This window comes from Dermacentor silvarum, chromosome 8 (genome assembly GCF_013339745.2).
Source record: "Dermacentor silvarum isolate Dsil-2018 chromosome 8, BIME_Dsil_1.4, whole genome shotgun sequence".
NCBI lineage: Eukaryota > Metazoa > Arthropoda > Arachnida > Ixodida > Ixodidae > Dermacentor > Dermacentor silvarum.
This window is the reverse complement of record NC_051161.1, coordinates 24,893,079-24,913,827: the sequence shown is the minus strand read 5'-3', so window position 1 is coordinate 24,913,827 and position 20,749 is coordinate 24,893,079. Positions and strand designations below refer to the sequence as shown.

The window sequence follows — 20,749 nt, the reverse complement described above, 5'->3', positions numbered from 1 at the left end:
GAACGAACGAACGAACGAACGAACGAACGAACGAACGAACGAACGAACGAACGAGCGAGCGAACGAACGAACGAACGAACGAACGAACGAACGAACGAACGAATGAACGAGCGAGCTAGCGAACTAACTAACTAACTAACTAACTAACTAACTAACTAACTAACTAACTAACTAACTAACTAACTAACTAACTAACTAACTAACTGAACAAACTTCTATAGCACATCCAGGATGACTCCCTGACGTCAGTGAGAATGCATGAATTGGCAGAAGTGAAATACTTGGAATACGTTACGAACTTTCATTTACCATTGATTGATTGATTGTGTCGGTACAAAGGGAAACGACTTGGTGTGCACAAACAGGAATCGATACGAGTGATGAAATTAATAACGAAGTAAATCGATTGCTTACTATTTATTTATTATAATTAATTTTAAAAATATTTAATAATTTATTTAGTTAGTTGTTTATTGCCTCCTGGAGACCAACCTGGTTCAAGCAAGAAGGACAATACAAATACAATATGTGCTTTATGGAGACGCATTGCACGGCTAGGGTTCTACTTTCCTATCATTTCATTGACCGTGAAATCACCCTTGAAACGCGGAAATAAATGCACCCGGCTGTCACAGATACCGATCGCAGTGTCAGCTGCCTTTGCACCCAGGATATATCCTCGTCTCTCCCACTCATTGTAACGTAGATAGGCCTAGCTGACATTGGCATGCTTCTCGATAGCCCATCCTTGACCGTTAGCGGTAAACAAAACGTGACACGACTATTGTCGCTGAACAATGCATAACCTTGACGGTCGACACGTACACATAATGCCTCACTTCAATATCAGAAAGTGGCCTGGACAGAAGTATTTGCTCGATTCTTTCGCATTAAAGGTTGCGCCACTGAAGAGGTCACGTTAGGTGTATAATGCAACAATGTACTTTTTTCCCTTAGGTTTGAGCTCTTTCTTGTCAAGGCAGCCAGAGCGACGGGCCAAGAACTATTTTTACAAAAGCGATTGCACGTTGTTGAAGTTTCCTAGCTCTGAAGCCTTGCGTATTGGCTGATGTATTGCTGCGCTGACAGAAGAGAGGCTTGAGAACTACGGTTAACAGGGTTTTGTACAGGTTCCTAGCGTCCATAACAATAGCACAAAACAATCGAATAACCGTGTTGGTAGTCAAGATAATTGCTTTTGACTACTTTTGGTAAAACGGTACGTCGGTGTGAAACATATTCACTTCAGCTGAGTTTTTCACAGACGAAGGACAAGGGATACTTACCATATCAGCGTGAGTATCAGCAAGTTCTTTCGGATCTTGGGCTTGGTAACCAAGTCCAGAATGGAGCCTGATTTCTCCGATTCCTCTTCGGCAGTTATGCTTTGCTGAACTTTCTGAAAGAAAGAAAATGTTAGTTGCACAAAACGATCGTGAAGTGAATAAATAGAAACATTGATCTGGCGAAGCATTCACGAAGAAATGATTCTGACAAACTGGATACAGTACATAGTGTAACAAACAATAAAAAAAACTAGTTCCTGATAAAATATTTATATAATAGAAGTATATTACCTGCTTTACAAACATGAATACCAAGTTTAAAATTTTACCAGCTAGCAAAATTTTTCACCTTCGCACTTCGGGTCCAAGCTGAAAGCAGTCAGCAAATCTGGAGCTCCTTCTGTCCACCAATGAAGAAATGAAGAAGTTCGTGACGATCGGATGTACATCACTCTGAATTGTTACGTGTCTCAACTCCAACCTATTCAACATAGGTTTATTCGCTTTAACAAATCTTCTTTGCTATCACTTTTCTATAATAAATTATTTAAACAACAATTTTCAACTGTACGACCTACAAGTGGTTCCTGTGAATGGCCGGCTTACCAAATGTTTAAATCAGCAATCGCCTAGGGACATTATTGAGGTGCAGGGGCCATTTCAGGCAAAGGGCGGCGCTGTTTTTCACTTTGCAGGGTCGAGGTGGTATGTCGATTTCAGAGAAATAGAGAGAAATTGTGTAATATCTACTTGTCTTTTGACGCTCACATAATCACTTTATTCGGAATGGTAATTATGCTTTAAGCAGCCTCTAAAAACATTGACAGATCTGACTTACACATGGCGTCTTACCCATCGCAAACGCCACCTCAACGACATAAACGAATTGCTATAATCTCCCAGGAATATGTCTTTGGTCTGAATGCAGCAATAGCGGGTGAGATAACGTGATACAGTTTGTGTCTGTATACGAGAAATTAGGGTTTAGCTGTGTAACTCTACGATGACTCGGGAGGGTTTTAAAACGATATTATTATGGTTTGTGTCTGCTAGTCTGTCGTAACGTTTCCAGTTGACGGGGAAATTTAGAAGCTCTCGCCGTGCAGTGCTTTGACCCCTTTTGCTCACACAGGGGATTAGTTTTCAGGTGTCACAACGTTTAGGTCAGCCACACAGATGTTGCACGGCGAATACCTGTCCCGCTATCTGCTTTCTGCCGGGGAATTGCTATATATTACGCAAGCTCGTGAACAGACAACTCGTAAACGCGCTCAGTTGCAAAATCCAGGTGTCGGTGCCTACCCTGTGTAGCCTAATCTGTTGCAGCAACATAAATAACCAAATGTGGTTATGTGGATTATAGTAATTAATCACTGTTCGTCCCGCGTGTGCATAAAATATATTCGTGGTCTATGACCAGTCTCTTGACGCTATATTGTATTATATGGAAATATGAGTGTATTAAGAGAGACATTTTAGAATGGAAATGACTCAGCGTATTCGAACATGAAATGGAACGCCGGATGTTCTTTTTTAATTCTTCTATTATTCAAATAAAGTGGTTTCCTTCAATACGTTGTATCTTATTCCAAAGTCCGTTGAGCTTGGGGGCTTGTAAATGAGCGAAAAGTGATAGGCCAAAGGTTGGCTTACAAAGGCCAAAGTCGCGAGTGGACTCTGGGCATGTGTCTTTTGTATGGCAGGTAGGGTCAGACAATGGAAGTAACCCCTTACTTTCGGCCACAAGTATATACAGAATGAAATGGAATGCCTTATTCTTGAATCGAATGCTTCAATTGGAGGCAGAAGTATTCGATTCGTATCAGAAGTTGCCCTGGGAGTTACTAAGTTCGCACCTAACCATAAAATTGAAGCAACCGGCCTCTTAACTCACTAGAAGACAGAATGGACATGCACGATCAAGCACAAATACAGAGACTTAAATCATCTCATCGGGGTCGACGAATACTGAAGAGATTGGGATACGAAACCGCTAACTTACCCCCAATTCCCCCGAAACTACCACCATGGGATGATCTGCCAAGGATAACCGTAGATCCCATTCCAAAAAAAAAAAAAAAAATATTCACCCGGAAAAGAATCGAAATAGGCGCTCAAAAAGAACAAGTATAATGCAGAAGACAGAGGATAAAAGCACGTACTACACAGATGCCAGTCATAACGTCGAAATCAGCAAAGCCGTGGTCGTGGGCCATGACTCGACGCTTGTGAAAAATTGCTTGGGAGTCCCAACGCCTCACGACGCGGAATTGCTGGCAGTAATGCTTGCCATAACGTAAATGACACATACATCTGACACGATCACAATCCGAACAGACAGTCAAGGCGCTTGCAGAGACATTCAAAATGATGACCTTCCATACGACATACGCACAATGCTCCGCATGTACATGCATGCTCACCCCCTTCTACGCGTACGTATACAATGGGTTCCAGGCCATCAAGGATTGCGAGGAAATGTAAGAGCACACCAGCTCGCCCGCGCAGAAAATCCGGGACCTTTTATCTTTTGGCCTGTAGAAGATACTTACAACCCCAGAAAAGAGCAGAAGATGCAGTGGAAAGAAAGGATACATATTTTGAAGTATCGCAGGGAAGCATCAACACTTCTCAACACAGCATCCTACACGCATTCGAGAGAGGACACCTCAATCATACGAAAAGCACAAACACACACATTACCCACACCACACTATAGGCATTATATCAACAGGGACCCAGGCTCCCCCACTTGTAAACAGTGCGGGGCCTATCCATCAAAGAAACACATCTTGTGGGAGTGCCCTGCAAACGTTATGTTAAAAAAACACCATACTCTCCAAAATTACCACACAACCAGCGTCCTGGCAGCTGGGAGGAGTGGACCACTCCCCCACGAAGGTTTGAAAAACTATGGTGGCCGCTTCAGGTGCAGCACGTCAAGGACGTGCTGGGCCATGAGGCATGAGCCTACCAGGAGGCCCGGACTTGGGCTTTAGTTCCTGCTAATAATAGTTCGGTGCTAATAAATGTCATTTCTCTCTTTCTCTCCCGTACTTCACCTTCCGTTGTACCCTGCAGTGCGGCGAAAGCTACAGCTCGCTTCAGCCAACTACGAAAAGAATTAGAACAAGGTATCCCACAGTGGTGCCATGTGGTATTGAAGGGTCGTTAGTGCGCGATAGAAGACGATGACGACGGTGACCCGCACACCATCAAATGTGTAGCGTGTGCATTTGCATATAGGGAAGACACGACGCCGGTGTGTATAAGACACTGACAAATTTGACGTCAGTCCAATAATTTCTTGACGTATTTTACTCTTTGCTCCGTCGGCCATTTTTGGTACCATGTTGCTATCAAATGGGGCAATAATACTTTCGCATTAAAAAAAAAAAACCTGCAATGAGGAGCAAAACAATGTATGTGTGACAATACTGTACGCCCACTCTTTGTCAAATGTGTATGGGATACGTTGCCTGTGTTCGGCAGGCTGGGCACAAGCTGTGTAAGGAAGTATCTTTGGTGCGTCGTTAGTTCCAACGTCCCCGGTAATGAAAAACACTCTCGTACTTGCAATCCAGGATGGGGTTCTGTAAATGTCCACCTAGTGAACATGTCCGTTTAGTTTGCTGCTGAGCTTCTTATTGGCTGCGGTAAGCGTGAGAAGTAGACAGCCGCCTCCAGCCAATCAGCACTTCCCCCTCGACCCCAGGAAGAAAGTGCTGCACATAGGTACGTGGGTACGAATGACCTCTCACCTTGAGCTTCAGGTCGAGGTCACTCGGGGGCTCGACTCCGTTTCGGAAGGCGATGCGGCGCAGAACGGCCGACGCCTCGAGTAGCCGGTCCTGCGACAAGAGCCACCGCGGAGATTCGGGGATGACCCTACAACGAACACGCAAGGTCCGTCAGCGACGGAGGCTAAAGGCTGCAGGCGAGGCTGCTTTGGCCGTAGCCTGCGTAAGGGAAGCTGCTACATACGCCAAAAGAAGGGGAGTTATAAGAGAGTCGTGCCAGACCGGAAGTCTAGCGAACGTCTCCAAGGTGAGATGAGGCATGCACGCTTAAGGTCACGGCTTCAGGCTCGTTGGAGCGACTGTAATATACAAACAAGATAGATTGGAACCTAGCAGCCACGATTGTCGCCTTCATGTTGCGTTACCTAAATCGTGTTTTATGGTTTTGCTTTAGCGTTTTGTTTCAATTGATCGCACTATTGATGATGGGTATCGATCTGTTACGCTGCTAAAAATTGCTGTTGTCATTGCAGTATGTATAAATAAATAAGTGTGCCTTAAACAACACCTTCGTGATGCCGCGCTTGCTAATAAAAGCATTCGGACCAAGTACCACGATGTAACAAAACCAAGAACGCAGGCTTGTTGCTGTCAGGAGCCCCTGGTTAATCTTAAACCCCGCCAGTGCGCCGTACAGGCCTTGTACGTGCGTAAGGGACCCGACTGTAGTTGTGCACATGTGACGTGGTTTCGTGTACGGCTCCTTAAGGAAATACAGTCGTTGATATCCTCTTTTGTAGCTCAAGGTTGCGGGATGGTGACAAGTACCAAAAAGAACAGTATAGTACATAGTAACGTTATAGTATAGTGTATGGTACATAGTGTATAGTGTACGTTATATAGTAACGTGACAATATACTCTACAAGTGTCCGCTGGGTTTTACCCGTAGAAAGCAGAGTTGAAATGATTCAAGTGCGAGAAAAATGGTTGCTTAAGATACGTAAAGCCAACGATAGAGACTTGTTAGGAATGTGCAAGATGCCTGTTTGAATACTGCTCACGCTGTGAGCAACAAATGAAATGATCAAATATAACGCTATCTGACGGTACGTTCGGGCTCTTTACACGAAGGCCCCTAATTGTTGGGTTTAGGTTTGGCATGCACCAATGGCTTCGGCAAAAAAAAATAATTTCCCCACCGTTGTCTACGGAATTTCGTCCTCTCTACTTGTTTCCTCTCAGGACTAACATTTGCCGATGAGTTGATATTTGGCGCTGCGCCTTTTAAGGCGAAAGCCTTACTATGTCTCGGTTTGAGGTGACCTTGAAAAAGTGGAGCCATAAATCGGACAAAACATCCGTAAAAATATTGTACAAAAATCAATAACTCAGTAAGATCACTACAATCCTCATAACATTATATATCAATCGATAGGTAATACATGAGGAATATAAATATCGATAAATGATCATGATAGTCAATAAATTGTTTATGCTAATTAGTTTGAGAAAGAGAAAAATGGGTCTAAAAATCTGATAAGTGGCCAAGAACCGAGAATTAATGATAGTAATGGGTAATGATGCTAATTATAATGATAAAAAATGGGTATACAGAGAGGTGAATGAGGTGAATTAAGAGTGGATTGATGGAGAATTAAAGGGTTTAGTTAGGTGATAGGAGTCAAATGAAAGGTAATGATGACATAGTGACCTAAGACAATGAAGAGTAAATGAGTGAATTAATGGTGAATGAAGGTAACTCAAGTGGTGATAGGATGAATCAAGAGTGATAAAAATTGAAAATTTTGAGTAATAGAGCAGACCATGTGTGATGGAAGTAAACCGAGATGATAGAGTGAATGAAGGTGAACCAAGCAGTGATAGGGTGAATCGAGAGTGATTCAAGTGTGAGAGTGAATCATGGGGTTATGGAGTGGAGGAGTGACTTGCAAAAAAGTATGTGAGATTTGAGGGTCCAAATGAGAGTGACTCAGAAAAAGAAAGTGGTGAGTCACAGTTCGAGTTTGGTGAATCATAGGAAGGGTGACTTGCAAAAAAACATGATGATTTGCAAAAATGACTAAATTGTGCTTTCAGAGTAATGATGACTCAGCAAAAAAGTGTTGAGTCACGGTTCGAGTTTGGTGAATAAACGGTGAGTTGCAAAAATGACTGCATGATATGGGTTCAGAGTGACGATGACTCAGCAAGAATAAGTGCTGAGTCACGGTCCGAGTATGGTGAAATAAGAATGACTTGCAAAATGACTATGAAAATTGGTCCGGAATGAAGATGACTCAGCAAAAAAGTGGTCTTCGTGTCATTGAGTTAGCGTCGCTCGGGCTTTCGCCTTCTAGTCGTCTTTGTTGTAGCATAAGGGCCCCTCGCAATTTTTTCTACTCTGCTTCGCAAGGTTGTGGCGCTGCAGTGGGATGCTATGCGGGGCATCCTCAGGTGCTCGAAACTGAGCAAACGACGCGCTTACATGGAAGGGCACGTGAGTTTGCATCGTATTGCTTCAGGTTAACTAACGGCGGGAAAGTGTTTCGTGTCATTGTGAAACGCAAAGAATATGCCGTTGTTCGTGGTTTCTGTAATTTTGGCTAACATTTGCGCGGCACAGTAAATAACCTGCACGCGCCGCACCAGTCGCTGAACTCCCGGACTGTTACAGCTCGCTCAGTGCGTGGTGACTCACCTGATGTAGCAGAAGAGAGGCACCGCGCACGAGGCGCACACTGTTGCCAGCAGCACCCAGGTGCGACTCAGGTAGGCCACGAGCGGCAACAGGCACATGCCCAGCGTCCAGCCTATGCACGCTACGCCCAACACGAGGGTGCGCTGCTTGGCACCAACTAGCTCCAGCACTGCGCGGACAGGGCGCAATGCGAAAAATTTGGTACAACGAAGTATTCGGTACAAGTACTGCAGGTAACCCTGTAGAGCAAAGCTTGTGCAGGGGGCGGGGGAGGGGGGGGGGTGATTTGGGCTGGGAAAAATTGACAGTGTATGCAGCAGCCAGCTAACAACCACGCCTCTAAATTTTCTCGTTGCAGCAGGATGATAATTGCTTCTTCTTTGTAACTTTATTCTCTGTGATGTGCAGAGGCAAGCGCTGCCCTGTAGTGCAATTGACAGGTCACTCGTGCATCTGCTTGGAGATGTTTTTTAAGGAACATTGGAATGAACCCGTAAATAGAGACTGTGCTGCGAATCGCCGAACCAGGAATCTCGATTGCCTGATATAACGTGAAATGGTCTTTATGACCAGATCGTTTCTCTTGTCTTTCCTTTTCACAGAGCACAACCTTGATACACAACTGATTTTATTTCCTGTATATACTTTCTTTCTTTGTATGATCATTGACCTCTTTACCTGCATCTGTAGAGAACGATGTAAAACACTGCAACACAACTCTTATACCAGTACATCCTTGCATCCTGAGAGCGTACTGCATGGATATTTCAGGTGACTCGCCGTGATAGCTCAGTGGCTATGGCGTTCTGCTTCTGAGCATGAGGTCGCGGGTTCGAATCCTGGCGATGGCGGCCGAATTTCGATGGAAGCGAAATACAAAAACACTCGTGTGCTCAGATTTACAGTGCACGTTAAAAAGGCTCAGGGGGTCAAAATAATATACCAGGGCGTCCCTCATAAACCACTGTGCAATTTCGCGGCGTTAAATCCCGCACTTTTATGTGTCTAGTGTCATCGATCCAGCTTCTTTCGGTTCGTTGCCTTTATGTTTGTTTGTATACATTTATGTGTCTGAATCAAGTCCCAGCAGGCCGAACAGATTTTTGAAACTTCTTGATGAAAACGCCCGTCAGATAGGAGCATGAATTCTGCAGTTCCACACAGTGGTTTAGTGGGCGTTGTCCGCGAAGCCTTAGGAGAGATAAGTGATACAGTTCAGTGCCACGCCAACTGCGCGCGGCAAAGCCGAACGCACCGTATGAGACTCACTGATGATGTAGGGCACCTGGTCGATCTGCGGGTCCAGCAGGGCGTTGATGAAGCGCATGACGGCGAACATTGCGAAGTTGATCGAGAGCACGGTGCCGAAGCCCGAGAACACGGCCAACGCCACGATGGCGAAGAACGTTGGCTTACGACCATACCTGCAGTGGGACCGACCACAAGCAAGAAGAATCAAGGCAACCTAGCGGCTTGATTTGCTTGTTAGCAACCGCATGGAGCAACGAGACAATGAAGTCAGGGAAAGCAAAGTGAAACTAAGAGTTTTAAAAAAAATTGAAGTATAGAAATAACAAGAAGTAACATCCACCGCCATGACCATGAGTGGCGCCGGTTAACACTTTCAGGGCTAATCTAGGCCACACAAAATAAAAACCCCAAAACGTTGACGGTAGGACGGTCGCCTCGCTAGCCTACTGGTACAGCACTACACGCATACTGTGAAAGGTGTGCGTTCGGATCTTAACTGCGACAAGTTCTTGTTTTTTTTGTACGCTTTCATTTTCTCTTTCCTTATTATTTCTACGGCTCAGTTAACAAACAAAAGTTCATTTGTCACATGTATTCTATGGCTTCATTGTCTGTTTGCTTTATAGTGCTTGTGACTAGACCATACAATTGCGATTTGTTGCTTCAACACTCGTCATGTTCTTCAAGTAGAGCGTGACTTGAGAAAACAACTGGGGCCTGTTTGGGAAGGTAGCATGGGTTTTGGGGTCAGGCGCTTCACTTAACGTATTTTCCACAATCCTTCACACCTTCAACAAGACGTCATAAATGGCACGCCTCCATAGACCAACTCGGTTGGCGAAAATAAACATACGGGTCTTTGTCATGGAGTGAACTAAGACGGCAAACTAACGAATTTACAGCGATAGGTATAGTGGGCTCACTCCCCTATAGTCGTTTTGATGTCCGCCAGTGTCCGTCTCTGGAATCCCAGAATGTATTGCCGGAATTTTGTAACGAAAATAAAAAAAAAGCGCAGATCCAGCGCACATGCAGAAATCTGTGTGAAGCCAAGTTTTCAAGCGAAGCTTGTTACCTCCCTCATGACTCCGAAGACAGGGGTAATTGGAGATCGTAGGGAGAGGCCTTCGTCCTGCAGTGGACATAAATATAGGATGATGATGATGATGATGATGATGATGATGATGATGATGATGTTTACGCTAGCCAGCGCCGGTGATGTAACGCTAAAGCTCCGGCTCCAGCGGCGGCTCGCCGGCACCGGAGCGTGAGTCATTAGGCATGGTGCCAGCTGCGTAGCCACGCGCTCACACCACGTGCGCGGCCAATCAGAGCTGTTTCGCTTCAGTCGGGGAGGGAAAGGACAGGAGAGGGTATCGCGCGCGCTGTGCCCGCTCCGTTTCCGTTCAGGCATAGCCTCCTATATTTAAAAAAATATATAGGAGGCTATGGTTCAGGTCAGTCTTGGAAAACCGATGGGACGGCCGCGCATTTTGCGTACCCCGAACAACAGGCAGCTCTCGCCGAGTGCCGACGGAAGATCGCCCGTGAAAGGACGTGTCGTCGACGGGCCGATCCTACGGTGCGAGCCGCTGAAGCTGCACCTCTCCGCTGACGCCGAGCCGATCACCTTACTTTCCCTTGGTCATGGTTAAGTTAGTCACAAGGAACATAACCGTCAAACACAAGGTGCACCCAGGAAAAGCTTTGCTTACCCCGATTTTCCGGTAGGGGAAGGGCCGACGATTTTTGTAAAGTGGTTAGTTAAATGCTATACAACTGATCTTCTGCACCGCGTTTTGCAGCATAACCGATTGCTTGCCTGCCCGGCAAGACGCGGAGGTTTCCACCACGAGACCCAGGCGACCGCGGATTACACTGCCTCCGAGATCGCTGCAGTTCGCTGTAGGTGGTGTCCAAAACCTGATGTCTGCGAGGCGCTTCCGAGTCCCGCAATCGCTTCTGCCGCATGCAGACAGCAAAGCATAGCCTTCGAGATCGGCAAGTGTTATCCAGAGGGCGCCGTTACTGGGGCTGGCATTCGGACACCACGCTATCGCACTGTGTGCGGGATCGGTTCATTTTACTTGGCGAGAAATCAACCAGTGAGGCACGCCAAACTCCGGAGAAGAAGGAATTGTAAGCTTCGGTTTAATAAAGGAATTATGCGCTCGAAGCCGTCTGTTTGCTGCGGTGAGGATGTCTTGGGGCCATTTTTCGTTTCATTGAATAATTCCGTAGGGAAGAGAGCCGGTCACCCGCACACCCCTAGGATGGCTATATATATATATATATATATATATATATATATATATATATAAGTGGATTCGTTATACGAGTAGTGTCCTCAGTTTAAGCTCATCGGCTAGGCCGCTGCGGTGGCTTGTTGATAAACACAAACAAGCAGCAAATCTGTTTGTGTTTACCAGCAAGCTACAATTCTAGCCATTACGTTAATCTACGACTATTTCCGGCTGTGTTCGGGAAGTTGCGAAACGCAGCCATGCGAGTGAGCCAGCTACTAGACGTGTTATTTACACAAAATTATCCGATCAATATATTTTCCACAATCCAATTTTCCGCAATCCATGTCAGGTTGCGCAATTGAACGTTTTGGTCGCCTGTCTCGTATTTTTCTTCCAGTCATCGCGTTCTGAAAAATAATAAAAAAAGGTACAAAAGGAAAGAGACAGGAGATGGATAGCAGGCGATAGTCCCAAAGCCTGTCGCCGGCCCAGAGTGTCCTTGAACGTAAGAAAGTTTCCGATAATGAAACAGCTCTTACGCTATCAGCCGACAATATATGCATTCGTAATGTGAAATGCACAATGATCGCACTGTAGAGTACTCACTTGTCAGCCAATGCGCCGATGATGACAGTTCCAATGACGCTTCCCGCCGTCGCTATAGAGTACACGAGGCTTGGGAGGTGACCGTGAGAACAGACCAAATCCCACTGCAAAATTAGGGAAGACAACGTTACGTCTTCTTTCAACTTCTTTTTTTTTTTGTTTATATGAAAGGTTGACTTCAGATCAAATTGGGGTTTGTGAGATCTGGGTATCTTACCACTTACGTCTCGTCGAATTAGACGATTTGAGGCCTTCTAGCTCAAGTAGGACAACGAAAAAGTCGTCAAGCTGAAGCTTGGAACGAAAAAGACGCACAAAGTTAGGCTGGGGCTATGGAATTGCGTAATTAGCGACAAAATGCCGAAATGAAACCCAGATGCGCTCGCTCAAACTGCGCGTGCCAAGAACCGGAACCGGAAGTGTGGTGAAGGAAGTAGGTGAAGTTAAGGTGACTCAAAAGGCGGCGAGCATCCGGAAAAACAAGACAAGGTTTTCTGGGGGACCCTTTCTTCCCCTCCCGAATAATAAACAAGGAAGAACATGGAACAACAAACCACATGCAACACTAATGTGCCCTAAGAAGGCCTTGTCATTCTTCGATATGAACCGCTGTTAACTGGCCTTTTTTATTTGAGAAGGGCTAGATAATACATAGTATTTGTGCTGTTGATTTATTGACACGTCACAGGCTTCTGTCGGAGTACTGAGCGACGGAGGGGGAAAATCCGCTGACATTCCACTCTGTGTGCAGCAAAGCTGTTGCCGAGGTTAGACAATCACGACCACCACAAGCGCCGCGCGTCAGGCGCTCGCGCTCGAGTGTGGAAGTGCAGAGTACATGCGCATTCCTCTAGGCCCTCCGCCGAGCGCAAGTGCCTTATTGAACTAACTCAATTTTTCAAATAAAATTGCGAGAGAAAATTCGTGTAGTACGACTTACACACAAGCCGCCGACATGGTAGCTTCGGATTGTAATTCGAATATACGAAAACGCTTAAAATAATGACTTCAAGGACAATTCATCCCGCCATACTTTGCTGGTGGTTGCTTTAATATAGGTGCTAGTTATGAAACAGAGAGAGAGAAAGAGAAAATATAAACTTTATTTTACAGGTGGCTTTTAGCCCGAGCTTGAGATAGGCCTACTATGTGAACGTGCACATGCCTTCGGCACTGACTCCATGATTTCAATTCCTGCAATTGCATACACGTTTCTCAGAAGTAATTGAAAATTAACCTAGGAACTTCAGTTACTGAAAGTGTTGTTCCTTTATTATTTGCGATGTTCTCCCAAAGAACAGTGTGATCGCCGTAAAAATAACACCTTTTTTTCCTCTACTGCACTGCTCTAACGAATTGCTTTAAACTCTTTGCTGAAATGGCAGTGCTTTGCTTTAAACAAAGTGAATGGCAGTGCCATTCACTTGGTTTGTACAATGTCAATTTAATGTCGATATTTTTACGAGTAGTATGATAGAAAGCGCAAGCGTTTCGTTTACGCCGTTATTATCTTCAAAAGAAAATAAAAATTGTTGGTACAGAAATGTTAAGTTTTGTTTTTTCATATTGATAGAATGAATTTATAACCCCTGGGTCTTCGAACTTGGGCATCAAATTGCTACAACCAAGTTGACGGCACCTTAGCCTATCGATTGATTTTAATGATGTTATTCTCGTCCTACAACCTCCTACATTTTTATTCTGTAAGCACTGTTGCGAAAAATAAAACAAAAGAAAAGAAGAATGCAGCCTTTGAACAACCTCACCCCTATTCCTGTAGGTGTCACTTGACGACTTTCCACTCGATGTATGACTTACAATTTTCCCCACGATGCTGTAGTTCTGAGCAGACGTGCACTGCATGAAGTATGTAAACTTTCTGGAGGAAAACTTTAACCGTGCAAAAAGAAACAAAGGAAAAAAAAAAGCCAGGAGAGAACAAATTATGCAAAATGGCTCCCACTGCCCCATTTTGTCGCTTATTTTGCCCGCAGCTAGCTTCCTCCTGGTGACGCAAGCGTACGAACCACTGGCGTCACATCAGAGACGAGTTAGGACTTCTAGGAAGCAGGAACAGAAAGAGCAGCTCCCTTTCTCGTTAGCGCGATGAAGTCGTTCTACACGACGTGCATTCAGCAAACGCCATCTATAAGGAGACTGAAATGCCTCTACGCTCTTTGTGCAAGCAACATAATCAAAGTGAAGGAAAGAAGCGTTACGGGAGAACGACGTGCCAGCTGACCTTGATCGGCGCCAGTGCCGTAGGCGCTCGGAATGAATTGCCCGTTGCGACTTGGCAGCAACGTGGCGGCAACGTGTCTGCGCCGTCCCGATACTTAGGCTCTCGCAAGCGTGAAGGGGGCAGAGTATAATAATACCGTGGGCGTAAATTGAAACGCGTAAGAAGTAAGCTATAACGCACATTTGCTTGAGTCTACATGAAATCATTGTTGTTTATTAACTGCGCCAATGTGGGAAGTTTGACTGCTGCAGAGTGCGCTGCTTCAAAATTATAGCTAAAGACAAACAAGCAAGCAAGCAAGCAAGCAAACAAACAAACAAACAAACAAACAAACAAACAAACAAACAAACAAACAAACAAACAAACAAACAAACAAACAAACAAACAAACAAACAAACAAACAAACAAACAAACAAACAAACAAACAAACATACAAACAAACAAACAAACAAACAAACAAACAAACAGCAAACAAACAAACAAAAACAAACAAACAAACAAACAGAAGCGCGCCAAACGAGATTTTTCATGGAAGTGCATATCTGGTCGCTCAACATTTCGCAGCCCCAAAGCTCCGCGTCAAAAAGTACACGTCAAAGTTATAGACATACTTTATAGAAATACATGTAGACAGCTTATACAGATTGTTTAGTAGACTTTTTGTAGACCACTCTGGTCTTTTAATAGAACTGCCTTTTCGGCTATACATCGTTTATGCGCTGTTCAAAAGACGAATATATTTACGAATTTATTTCCTTTGGCATATGTTAGGCCACATACTCTAAAATGGGCTGTTTGTAGAATGCGAATAGCATTAGTCGACTCGACGAAAAACGCAAGTTTAGAGGATGTCACAGGAAATCTGTGAACTTTACAGAAATATGTCCAAAGACTTTCTACAGGTTTTCTTAAGGATTTTCTGTGGATGATTATAGCGAATGATCATACACGATAAAACTGCGCCGGAAAAGCAAATCAAAGCAAATGAAATCAAATCAAAATTAATTGAGCATCACAGGGATGTCTGGGGGAGCAGACAAAAAAGCCTATTCAAAGGCTTGACTAGAGGCTTGCGCCCCCTACGGTTCACTTTTAGCGAAGTGCTTAGATTTCACAAACGTTCACTAGTAAACGGCAATGTGGAATTGCTGAATCAAGAAAATGTGGAAAATGTGTGAAGGAAGCTTTTCTTTCTCGAAAGCAGATTGCTCGCGTGCACCTCCGAATGTTTGCTCCAACCGACACGAGACAAACAATGGGACAGTGAACGCGCGAGCCGTCGCGTCACTGTTTTACACTGTGGGCGAAACTGCAACTTCTTGGTCGTTGCGACATAGTTGCTTGATCCCGTTTGTCCCATGTTGTCTCCGTAAAGAGTAGTCTTGCTCGCGCACAATAAAAGTTGATCAGTTATAGAAACAATAAAGGGACGTTATTGTCACACATAGTGACGGCTAAAAGGAGTGACCACTACCAGAAAAAGTGAATTAAAAATAAACAAAAAATGTCAGAATATTTTAAATTTTGGATAGAAATCAAACATTAATGTTCTGGAAAAAAGTATGTGATATGAAAATTCGATAGGCTACATTGAATATTCGATTGTAACTGAATATGTGGTGTTACGGCTATTATGGGAGCCTACCTGCTGTGGTTTATATATATATATATATATATATATATATATATATATATATATATATATATATATATATATAGCGAGAGAGAGAGAGAGAGAGAGCACTTGGAGGGTTATATAATATAACGCTTCATGTGCGTGGTTTAAGCCAACCAGCTGCTGTGGATACCTTTTGCATTATTGCTTACTTAGAAGTCAACAAGTTAATGAACTGTTATATATAGTGTTCTGTGTTTTGAAGAAAATAAGTAAATGTCATTGCTACAGATATCTTCTGTGTTTCTTTTTCAGGTTATAGTGGTAGAAGAAAAAAAATATTCGGTATTTGGTTCGATACCAGAGGACTCTGTTCTTCGAATATCCGAGTTCGAGTTTATTCGGAAATTCTACTTTAACAACACACATACGATAATATCATCTTAATAAACATAGAATCGTATTTTTTTCCCATGAAATGTGTCAAGGATTTCAGTTGAGTACCGTGTGTCAGCTCGCGTAGGGGCTTTGTAAATTGCACTTCTATCGCGATGTCATAAATTGATCAACAGAAGACTTCAGCGCGCTTCATAGGTTTCTGGCAAGTCCTTTATGTTGAGAACTGACGCTCAAAATTGATAGCGCCGCTTAAAGAGCCTCTTTAAAACGACATCGTCGAGCGCAGGGTCATCTTCCGCAGCTGTCCGCCTGTGACAGGCGTTGTACAACCTAGAAAGCAGCCATGATCAGACGGATGTATTCTCTTTCAGTGAACCATAGACAACAAAGTATATGTCTTTTATCTGTACAGAGACGACTACTGGTATTGAGATAACGCTAAGATCGAGATGCAGTTTGATGTAATAAGGATATATCTGGGGAATAATTAAAACTAAAAAGAAAGCAGCTGTATAAAAATAAGTAGAACCGGCTTAAAACCTGTTAAAATATCTATACATGCCCAAAAGCGAAAGGGATTTTGCATTACGTTCGTAGTAAGTGTACTTGTGAAACTGCAGATTAAACTGGACTGGGTGCTACATTTTTGCGCGTGATACAGTACAGCCTGTGGAAGGACCTCGGACATGTAGCAACTAAAGCACGGTTAAAGGTATGTGCATGCAGAGGAGAGGAATTGTAGAGCGAAGAAAAAAAAATCACCAACTCTTCCCCTGTCGAGGAAATGGGGGTAAGTGAAGCTTGTGGTGTGTGTGCCTGACCTATACTACTTTTCCTTACCTTTCCTACTACTTTTACTTCCCTTTCGTGCTGCTTGTCCTTCCCTTTCCTTCTACTTTTCCTTCCCTTTCGTGCAACGTTTCCTTCCGTTGCGTTGTACGATTCTCTACTCGTCACTGTTGTCGCTTGCGTTCGATGTCTCGAGTTTGCTCGGCGGCGTGGTTAGCAGCATTCGCTCGCCATTGCCGCGTGCGATTCTTCGAAATTAAATTGCTTCAAAATTAAATCTGTCCGTCATGGTATGACAATGAATGGCTGGTACCCCCGTAAACGCGGCTTCTCTATTACGACCACAGAAAAGTGAAATTCTACGCTGGAATGATGAGCGGCAACAGGGCCAGCTGTGGAAGAAGACGAAGACGAACGCGGGAGCAGGGCACGAGCGCGTGCCGTGCACGAGCACGAGCGTAACCCGAGGGGCGCCAACCAATGACCTCCTTGGCGCCAACCAGCCAGCTGCGGAAGAAGACGACGACGCTGGAGCCAATGCTGATGATGATAGATTTCCTCGTACACCGACTCCGACACAAGTGAGCCAATAAAGCTTCACGAAAAAAAAAGAAAAAAAAACCACCTCTGTTCCACTGTGTGAAAGTGGATCTACAGCGAAGCTGTTGCCGAGGTTACACAAGCATCACCACCACAGGGCGTCGCTCCGTCAAAATCAATGCAGCGTTCGCGACCGCGTTCGCGCCCTTTCCGTTTGTGATCGCTGGACCTGTTCGTGGCGTCCACAGGCTTGTGCGTATCCCGCGTTCACGACGTGAAACGTCACTGTAATTTTTTGATCAGTGCTTGCCCCAATGTCGATTATGGTCGCAACACACCCTGTGCGACAGTTGCAACGGGCAGAACGCCCACGCATCTAGGACAGATACATCGTGTGCACCCGATCGTCACGCGCGCACGCATGTGTGCGGAAGTGCAGCATACATCCTTACTGTAGCAGGCCCTCCGCCTGGCGCAAGTGCGTTAGTGAACCAATTTAGTTTCTCAAAGTAGTGCTCGTCACAAAATCTGTAAAGTACGGCTTACACACAACCTGCACACATGATAGCATCGGACTGTAATTTGAATATACGAGAAAACATAATTCTGTTAGGTGGAAATTTAACTTTGTTAGCCCTTTTCCAGCTGCCGTCTCTTTATCGGTGAGCACAGACAGAAAATTCCCGACCAACTAGAGGCTAACAGGTTCGCTGTAAAAGAGATAAAAAGAGTACTAACGATTTTTTCTTAATCACAGGCGCCTTCTCGAGGTATTGTCACGCCCGAGTGAAAAAGTGAGGCAGAATCGCATTGGTAGCAAATATGGCAAACAGATAAAGACGACCGATATATCGGGCCTTTAGCGGTGAAACGAACTTTAAGATCTCGCGGGTGGGATGATCACAATATTACCTCGGTGGGCACGGTCTCTTCGTAGTGCAGGTCGTCGTAACGAAACAGCTCGCAGGGCTGCCTGGGCGCACTATCATTCACGAACCACGACGCGTTCCACGGCGTCGCCTCGAACTCGCCTGCGGTCACCAATCGTGTCGAGTTGAAATCCCGCATCGGCAGCACCGCACATTCGTCCTCGCTGACAAGCAGTTTGCGAATCTCCTGGGCGCGAGATTCGTTCAGTCCCAGGGCGTCCAGTTGCGGCACCACGCATTGATGGTCGGGCTCGGACAACAGAAATATCAGGTTCATCGAGAAGAAAGGAAAGAGTATCTGCGAAGGCAGCAGGAAGCCCCACAAAAGAAACTTCTGGAACTTGCCGAAGCCTCCGAGCTCTTCGATCACGTCTTCGAACTCCATATTCGAACTCTTCTACTCTTCTTTGACTCCCAGGCGCTCGGCAACGCTAGCACTTCTTTTAACTCGCAGGGCGTTATCTCTACTCTGTCCCGAGCAGAACAAAAAACATAACGTGACGACGAATGCGCGTGCTGGGTTAGGAGGCTGCACTTATCGAAACATGGGAAGTGGAATCCCTGCTCCTTCTATACGTTGCTCCACGCGCTTGCTGCTGCTGCTGCTGCTATCGCTGGCAGCAGCCACGCTTCGCGGCCTAGCGAGGACTACGAAGGCAGAGGAGAGAGAGAGGAGGCGAGAAAACCTTGTACTCGATGTTTGTGGGAAACGCGGCGTAGCTGAGAGACAAGGAGGAGAGACACATGCGTCCGACGCGCGGTCGCGCGTTATGTCAGCTTTATTTTGTTCCTCTCACATTTCCTGCCGACGCCGTCGCCGCCAGTTGCCCTTGCCCTGCAGGTCGCCTGTAGTACGCGGCTGCGAATAATAGCACCCGCGTAGTCCGAATTGGCAGCTGTTCAGCGCTGCAACGATGTGGTGTTACACCAGCTTGCCCGCGGGCAAGTCGGTTGGCCTGCCGAACACTGTGGCGGCACCTTTGGGAAGTTTAATGCGCTTAAAAGCAGCCGGTAAAGCGAGCAGCGACTGCACGGGCTCTTCTAATGGGTGAGAGGGAGGGATCCGCTCCAACACCTGCGCCGCTCGCTTGCCGGCGGGAGATGGAAATACGACGCGTCAGCGATGTCAGGACAATGCTATATAGGGGTCGTCATACGAACGGCGTTTGTGAAACGATCGCTCGGACCAACTGGTAAATAAGTTTGCCCGTGCATTTTTGCACTGCCCGGCGCGAAAGAGTGGTACTGTAACGCGGTAAAATCCGGTCATAACTGACAGCAGGATGCGCGGAGATTCTTTCGACCCATCAAGTAGTTCCATATATAGTCACAGCCACGTACACTATTAGGGGCGACACCTATTCAGTATTGAAGTCCTCAAAGCAGCTTAAATTTCTGGTGCAGTCCATTACAGTAATTTTTCTTTAATAACCGTATAAGGCGTTGTACGAAGCTTATTTTTACCGAGAAATGGAAGACAAAATGAAGGTATACGTGCTTGAATAGTAATTAGGTTCAAATGATCATCCCCGACGAGTTTGCGTCAAGCCCTCAATTTCAAAGGCACTCCAAGGTCAAATCTACTGCCTATAGAGTATAATAACCATGGCGCTCCAACTGGCGCTACCAAGGACTTCTTTATGGCTTCAATTCGATGTTCTAGTGAACGAATGAGTTTAGCGAGTAGTAGGCGCCTTGCCATAACTATGGCCGTAGCTTTAATAAATCTTCTAGATCAAACAGTCAGACTTCTGAAGGTTCTCTTAAGTATACTTGCAACAACACCAGAACAACGGCATAGGGGGTGCGCTCTTTCAGCGCTGTTGGGGCGAGTAAAGACCTATACTTACGCAGCCAAGTAACGCAGACACGTGTCACCAATCACGTGTCACGTGGCCTCCAATTGCTAATTGAGAATACGGCTCGGGCACGCTTTATATGTAAACATTCTTGCACCTTTATGGGTGTTTAAAGGTTTTCGGATGTCGCGTGGCTAACACCCTCACGTTTAAGGGGTAAGATCAAATTATTGGTGGGAACCAATGACGGTATCTTGTTTGCCGACTTCTTCTTGCAAGTAAAGATAGTGACAGCTGTGACAGGCGACATAAAAAGTGCATTAAATACAGTTTCATATCCATCCCTCTGAAATTCTCCTGTCGGACATTTCTGTGCACCCAAGGCTGTCGGAATGATTACGTAGTTTCCAACTGCGTCTTTTGTTATCGCACGTCTAGTTAGAGCTCCGTTGTGGTGTTACCCGTGTGACGTAAAGGCAAAAACCCTTAGGAGTGTAAACATTTTTACAGTGTATATGGCTCAGATCTAGAGCAGGCTCCGCACCTTTGACATGCAAGTCGGAGCGCTGTAGGATTCAGCCAAATAAATGTATGCCAGAAGTCTATTC

General features: G+C 45.2%; 1 protein-coding gene across 4 annotated transcripts in view; it reads right to left on the bottom strand.

Annotated features, from left to right (window-relative positions):
* The window catches only part of LOC119460819 (carcinine transporter), a 72,454-nt gene extending 53,481 nt beyond the window's left edge, over nucleotides 1-18,973 (bottom strand). For 3 of the 4 annotated variants that reach the window (XM_037721917.2, XM_037721916.2, XM_049671752.1), the window contains exons 1-6: nucleotides 18,326-18,973; nucleotides 11,829-11,932; nucleotides 8,995-9,149; nucleotides 7,726-7,894; nucleotides 5,048-5,174; nucleotides 1,287-1,399 (exon numbers count right to left, since the gene is read on the bottom strand). In XM_037721917.2, coding sequence (XP_037577845.1) covers nucleotides 1,287-1,399; nucleotides 5,048-5,174; nucleotides 7,726-7,894; nucleotides 8,995-9,149; nucleotides 11,829-11,932; nucleotides 18,326-18,727 — 1,070 coding nt within the window. In that variant the 5' untranslated portion in view covers nucleotides 18,728-18,973. The remainder of the gene's footprint in view (nucleotides 1-1,286; nucleotides 1,400-5,047; nucleotides 5,175-7,725; nucleotides 7,895-8,994; nucleotides 9,150-11,828; nucleotides 11,933-18,325) is intronic. The other variant, XM_049671753.1, reaches the window with a different exon arrangement.
* Nucleotides 18,974-20,749: the final 1,776 nt, after the last annotated feature.